We start from the raw sequence: 7,121 nt of genomic DNA, 5'->3' as shown, positions 1-7,121 counted from the left end.
GAACATTTGTTGTATTGAGATGATTATTGTATTCTATGATGTCAAAGCATTAACAAGTTTAATTTATATTGCTATTGTATTAAGATAAAATTGTTAAAAAACATGAATTTGTCTAAAACCCCGAGTACGGATTTGCGGTGCCGAGTGGGCGCGTTTTTGAAAACCATAAACGATTTTGCGGGACTCCGATTTACAGGATCCGCTAAAAATACTCTAAATCTTTATAGCATATTTACTCTAACTTTTAAAAAAAAATTATACTCCCTCCGTTCCTAAATGTAAGTCTTTGTAGAGATTCCATTATGAACCACATACGGATGTATATAGTTGCATTTTAAGTTTAGATTCATTACGTAGTTCATCTAGTAAATTTTTTATAAAGACTTGCATTTAGGAACGGAGGGAGTACATATATGATGCAGGGCTAGAGTTACGACCAAACACACGCAAAAGATTGGGGAAATAGGATCCGCGACACGACCAAAAGCTTCCTTCCTCCGCCTCCACGAGGCCGCTCCTCCACCTGTCCGTGCGGCCACCCCTCCTCCCTCTCCCCCTCCCAGTGAACTGCGCGGCGACCTCCCCTGCCCAGACCTGATCCCGCCGCGGCCCAGTCCGCAACGGTATCCAACGAACGGCCTGTTCCTCCTCTGCCGCCGAGTCGAGCGCCGCGAGGGCTGATCTCGCGGATTTTCGCCTGTTCCCGAGAGGTGCGTGTTGCTGCTGGGGGTTCCGCGCAGTGGCTTTCTCCCCGCCTCGGGGTTGCTTTTTGTTCGGGTGAACTCGAGGTTGCTGTTCGGTTCTCCCCGGATGGGGTTTTCCGGGCCGGGCCATCTTGGCGGTCTCGGATCGGGGGATTGTTGATCCCGTCAAGCATGGGTTCCCTACCGCAGAATTTGGTCCGGTTGCGCGTTCGTGCAAAGTCCTTTCTACTTTCTGGTATTGAAATGACATCTTCAATCCAGTCCAGTCCTCAGCGTAGACCTAACCCTCATCTATCATCAGCGTGCGCGTAGGGTCTGATTGGTCCATTTTTAGAGCTGAACTGATCTGGAAAGTCTCTCCAGTGAACTGATCTGTTCCGGGCTTAGGTCACTATAATTTCCAATTGATGTGTTGCCACTTTTTTTTTAATAAAAATTATAATAATTTTTTATAATAATTTTGATATCTTTTCCATATCGCTTTCTTCCTGTGTGTTAATGCTGAAGAATTCCATCTGACCACTCGCAGGACGATAAAGCATGCATATGACTTTTAGAAGGGGTTCTCACAAAATAATTCCTCAATATTTTCCAATGTTCAAGATATCGGTAATTGGTACCATATCGGTTGGGTGCCGAGTAGTGATAAATAGGCGAAATTTCCAGTTAATTTTTAGAGCATCAGGGAGCCACAAGGGCCTCCCTGGTCCCATTGCAGAGCATGAAACCAAAAGTTTTACAAACACAGTTCAGGAATTGAGAAAACGGAACAGCAAACAGGCTGGCTGCGCGCCGTGGCACCAAACTACCACGATGGAACTAAAATAACCCCTCTAAAGGCTAGTCTAGGGAGGTATCGAAACCATTATTACATGACAGGAAAGACTTCAGATGGCATTTTCCAGTTAATCGGCCGATAAATCAGTTAAACGGCTGATAAATCAATTAATTGGATATTCGGTGACCCACTGAGAAGCGATTAACTGACCGAGATGCTGATTAACTGGCCGATATTTGGAACAATGATATTTTCATGCTGTTATTCCTGTTCTGTGCACCATAACTTGATATCTACTCAGCTGCAATTTTATGTGATCCGCTTGCAGGCCAATTGCGGATAACTCGAGTAACTGCTAGTGCTGCCAGGAATCGTGTGGTGTGCTTTATCTGTCTAGCTTGCCAATCATCTGCATAAATTTCAAAGTGGGTTTGCTTTCAGTCTGGAGGCTGAAAGATAGGTTAACACTCTGCCATCTGACCTTGTTCATGTGTGCATGGTTTGAATGCTAACCACAATTGAGTCCTGAAAACGCAGACGCGGTGCACATGCTTGCCGGCAGTATGAATAACGATAATGATAATGTTATTGACTTGATATCGGATAGTGGTGATGATTTTGATTCTGACTCTGACGATCCAACTTCTACAAATGTCACATCTGGCGAGAATGGCGGAGGGCAATCAGTCTGCTTTCAGGACGAAGATTTGTTGAGGAGCACTCCCTCTTCTTCCAGGTCTAATATAAATGATAATGGTCAGTACAGAACTCTGCCACCTTCCTTCGCAAATGATATTGATATTGAGAAAGCCCGTTATACACTAGGTTCGGGGGACAGAACTTATCCACACTCAAATTCGGGGCCAAGACACGATTTTGGAAGGGCCTGTCTCTCGTCCAGTAGACTTGATATCGCAGTGAGGGAGCGCAATGGTTTGGCAGTGGATGCAAATGGCAATAACAAGAGGATTCTTCCTTCATCTTTTTCCAGTGGAAGCACGTCAAAATCTACACATCCAAGTGTTGCAAGTGAGAGCCATAAACTCCCAGCACGTTTTACCAATGGAAATTCACAAAGGTTGGATGATAATAGTATGGGAACAAATGATGCCAATGGCACTGGGCAACCTTCATCTTCAAGGTTCTCAATCCGAAGCTACTCTGTGAGTAATGCCCAGAAGGATACCATGGAAAATGACGATGGTTTGTGTAGCTAGTCTCAAATTAGTCTAATTGAATCATACATTGGAAATGGTTGCAGGATTTCAATACAAGTACTAATTTTTTCCCTCTTAAAAATTGCCAGATGATGTCTATGTATATGATAGTCCTAGTTCACATAGGATGCTGCCTGCATCTTTTGGAGGCCATAACTCTGCCAGTAACAATGAACTTGCTAATGTTAATGACATGCAAGCTCGTCCAAACCTAGAAAATAGGTTTATGGATCCTGACGAGAGCGCAGTATATCAAGAGGCTCTTCAGGTATGCATCTTTGGTCCGTTGAGACATAAACAACATTCATGTTCATGCCCAGCTAATCATGTGATGTTTTGTCCAGAGGCAATTATGTATGATAGACTTATTCTTCTTTGATAAGTACCGTGAATTGCATTGCTGACTTGGCTTGATGGATTAAAAGACAGCTGATAATCCCTATCAGAACTCAAAATCATACTCTGTAACAACATGCTGCTTTAACATGTGCCATTGTCTTTTAAAGTATCTTTCTCAAGAAAAATACAGGTTCTACCTATATGAATTTGCCGTGTTAATCATTTTACTGCATAAATACCAAACTTATGTGCTGCATATGTCTTACGGTAGTCAGAATAATAAATACATTACCATTGCATTCGCAGAGCTTCAAATATTTATTAAAATAATTTTGTCGCATTATAAATGCAAGTGCTAGTTTTGACTTATCAATGAGAATATACATCTGCATGTTCTTGTTTACCAGCCCATGGAAATAGTATGTTTTAGCAATCCAGGTTATTTATTTGGCTATTACTCTTACATTTGATTCTATGCTTTGAGTAACTTGCTTTTGTTATTCTGTTATGCAGAACATTAGTCTTGATAAAAGGGAAGATGATCTCGATGAGGGTGTCTTATCAGTATCTCTGCTTAAGCACCAGGTACCCTATTCTTTATATGAGTGCGGATTCTTTACTTCTGGAGTGCCGTGAGATCACACTGTGAGATTCACATATTTATGTCTCCACGCTAATGCACTGTACTCTCCATGATGACCCAGTCCAATTGAAAATGAACTAATGATAAGTGGTAGTCGAATTTAGGATGCATTATCCCTGTTATAGGGCATGTCGTCAGCACTGTACTATTGACTAGTAAGGTGTGAAATGAAGAAGATGAAATAGCAATTCCGCAAGCATGAATTATGCCAGATTTAGGGGTAGTATAACCTAAAAAAAGCACAAATACAGGGACATGGACATGATGATATGCATACAGGGACACGAGATACAACATTTTCCAAAAACAGCCGTACGGGGATACGGCGAGTATATACAAGGGTGTAGTTACCCCCATAGCATCCACCGTTGATCTCACAATATCCTGATGTTTTGATCGAGCCTGTGTTTATTGGTAGAACTCCTGAATAGTAACGGCTATCGGTTTCATATCCGACTCGCTTGCAATTATCATTAATTCATTTTCTTAGTTTATTGGGCGTTTATCGTGGTTGTGAGCTTATCCCAAAGAGACGCCGAATCTATCTCTTTGTGTGTCATCATTATCTCCCTACCAAAGAATCAAATCTTGCTTTATTTCTCTACGCAAAAAATATATAGTCCAGTTACCAACAACCTACATATATTCTCTCTATCTGGGCGATTCTTTCTCACCGAGCAGACGAAAAATGGGATCCTACTCCCAACTAACAATGTCCCTATAGAACAATAAAATAATAACTGGACATCAATTAGTACAACATGCATGCACATGTAAGTCGATTTTCTTGGCCACATAAAAATTGTCCAAAACCCATTTTCAGCCTGTTTCGAAATTGCCAACAAAAGAATTTGGTTGGCATATAAAGAATAAATACCATATACTCCATATAATGTGCACAACGCCATCCTCCCAATTAACATGCTGCATCCCACGTCCACGCACACACTTGATACTACTGTCTCCTTGTCGTGGTATTCTCACGGGGGGCTTGCGAGTCGACAGATGCCACAAGGGCTTAGTGTGAGGGTAAGACTGCTGCTGATAGGCCCGGGAGCGGGTATGCGAGTAGCACGCGCTAGTTTACCCAGGTTCGGGGCTCTCCGGAGAGATAACACCCCTACTCCTGCATGTCTGAGTATATGTGGTATATCTGTAGTACAGAGTGCTCCTGGAGCTGTATCTGAGCTCAGTGCCATAGGCATCTGGCTTTGTATGTCTCATATATGTGTATGAGCTAGCTAGCAAGTGGGCATGAGAGAGCTCCACCGTGAGTGGGCATGGATGCATGCGTGTGTCAGCCTCCAGTGGATGGATGGATGGGTGGCATATATATAGGTGAGCTAGCTTACTACCTAAGCTAGGTAGTGGCGTGGGGGGCAAGTGGGCATGGGGCACCATGCCCATGATGGTGTGGCGTGATGTGCATGCCTCCTTGTCCCTGGTGCACTTTATAAAACAGTGCCCAGGGACAGATACACTGTAGATGATGTCGTCGCGGTACAGCCGTCTCGTCCGCGGTATGGACGTCACGTCGATGTCTTGTCGGTGTCGGGTCAGGCTGCAGTCGGCAGCCGGCCGGGCAGAGCAGTCGGACGGGGAGCCGGCAGGAGCAGCCGGGCAGTCGGACTGAGGGGCTTTGCTAGCCCCGATGTCTTGAATTATTGTCTCGCCGTCTTCGGGGTATCCGTGGACAATTACTCCGACAGTAGCCCCCAAGCCTCCGGGCAACTTGGCAAAGTTGGGCGGAGGTTTTTTGGCGGGTGTTCATGGAAATGATCATGCAAAAAGACAAAGTTAGTCCACGCAGATATATCCAATGATTGCTTTTAGCATTGCAAGTTTTATGCAGAGGGTGCCGACTCGGTTTCGTCCGAGCCCCCTTCAATCTTTTTCGTGTTCCCTCCGCTCTTTGGCTTGTGCTCTCGCTTGCCGGACAGCCGCTCTGCGGTCTGTGGCTGAGAGTGGGCCGCGGAGTGGAGTGTACAATACTCAGACTCTGGGAGCGAATGGGAGCGAATTCAACCGAGTAGATACTTGTAAAGGAAACGGCCGGGTTGCCCGAACCGTTTTTCTTCCCGGACGTTTTTCGCGTGGGTGGCCTCCAGCGTTCACTCTTGCTAGCCGGACAGCCGCTCTGCGGTCTGTGACTAAGAGTGGGCCTTTGGTACCGCGCACGCTACTAAGCCGTCTGCGGGAACTAACGTCTCAGGCCAAGCGGTCAGCCCCCGGGCCAACTCTGGTTGGCGCCGGGGCGAACAGTGCTGCAACTGTAATAAAATGCGGAGATAGCCCCCGAGCATCGCTCGGGGTTATTCGTGCTCTCGCGGTGAAAAAATATGCGGGTGAGGAGCTCACATTGATTTTCGTGTAGCCGAGGTGGAGGTCGTCGAAGACAGCTGGCGCGGCTCGGCGCTCGCGGAGCGCGTTGGCGCACCCGCTGGGTGTAGCCCTCAAGCCTCTAGGCGCTCGAGGAGGGGTCCCGGCCGGTCAGGCTCGACCGGCCAGGTGGCGAGGCGTCTTGCAGCGCCCTTTTTCTTCTTCTGCCGGCTGCTGGCAGCCGGACAAAACTCTTCTCTTGTCTGCAATCTTCCATGGGGGCGCGCCAGCGCACCCACTGGTGGTAGCCCCCGAGATTCGGGCCGACTGCAAAGCAGTCGGGCCGGATCTTCCGGCAACTACTTTTGTCTTCTTCCTCACGGGGGCGCGTCAGCGCACCCGCTGGGTGTAGCCCCCGAGATTCGGGCCGACTGCTGAGCAGTCGGGCCGGATCTCCCGGCGACTACTTTGTCTTCTTCGCGGGGGCGCGTCGGCGCACCCGCTGGGTGTAGCCCCCGAGATTCGGGTCGACTGCTGAGCAGTCGGGCCGGATCTCCCGGCAACTATTTAGTCTTCTTTGTTGAAGTTGATTCTTTTTTCTTCTTCTCTTTGTCCGGCTACAGCCGGACGGACATTTCCTTTTCATCCGACTGGGCAGCCGGACTCCGACTCAGCAGTCAGATTCTTTGCAGCGAGCAGGCGGCCAACACCTTCTTTACAGTAGGCGGTCGGACGCACATCTGACAGTCAGACGCAATTTTCAGTCGTGCGCGGGCAGTCGGACGCACATCTGGCAGTCGGACGCCAATTCCAGCCGGCTGCGTGCAGTCGAACGCACATCTCTCTCCTTTTTTTTTACACATTCGGCCTTTTCTTTTCTCTGTCAGCCGGCTTCTCCCTCCATTTTTTTTCTAGGCACTCGGCCCTTTGACTTTTCGACCCGGCCCTGTTTCTTCTTTCTCTTCTTGGGCAGCCGCCCCTGCGAGGGCGCCAGTCGGCGCGAGGCGGGAGGCGGGAGGTGGACGGGCACGCGGACGCCGGCTGCGCGCGTGGATGTCGGCTGGAGCAGCGAGTCGGCCAAGGCGGCGCGGGGCGGCCGGCCGAAGCACCGTGACTCGGCA

General features: G+C 47.8%; 1 protein-coding gene across 2 annotated transcripts in view; it reads left to right on the top strand.

Moving 5' to 3' along the window:
- Nucleotides 1-431: 431 nt before the first annotated feature.
- The window catches only part of LOC123165699 (helicase-like transcription factor CHR28), a 21,553-nt gene continuing 14,863 nt past the window's right edge, over nt 432-7,121 (top strand). Inside the window, exons 1-5 of one of the 2 annotated variants that reach the window (XM_044583394.1) lie at nt 432-710; nt 1,811-2,238; nt 2,308-2,685; nt 2,789-2,967; nt 3,552-3,623. In XM_044583394.1, coding sequence (XP_044439329.1) covers nt 2,031-2,238; nt 2,308-2,685; nt 2,789-2,967; nt 3,552-3,623 — 837 coding nt within the window. In that variant the 5' untranslated portion in view covers nt 432-710; nt 1,811-2,030. Of the gene's footprint in view, nt 711-1,810; nt 2,686-2,788; nt 2,968-3,551; nt 3,624-7,121 lie in introns of both variants that reach the window. The other variant, XM_044583392.1, reaches the window with a different exon arrangement.

This window comes from Triticum aestivum, chromosome 7D (genome assembly GCF_018294505.1).
Source record: "Triticum aestivum cultivar Chinese Spring chromosome 7D, IWGSC CS RefSeq v2.1, whole genome shotgun sequence".
Classification (NCBI taxonomy): domain Eukaryota; kingdom Viridiplantae; phylum Streptophyta; class Magnoliopsida; order Poales; family Poaceae; genus Triticum; species Triticum aestivum.
The sequence above is the reverse complement of the archived record's forward strand: the minus strand, read 5'-3'. Positions and strand labels throughout refer to the sequence as shown.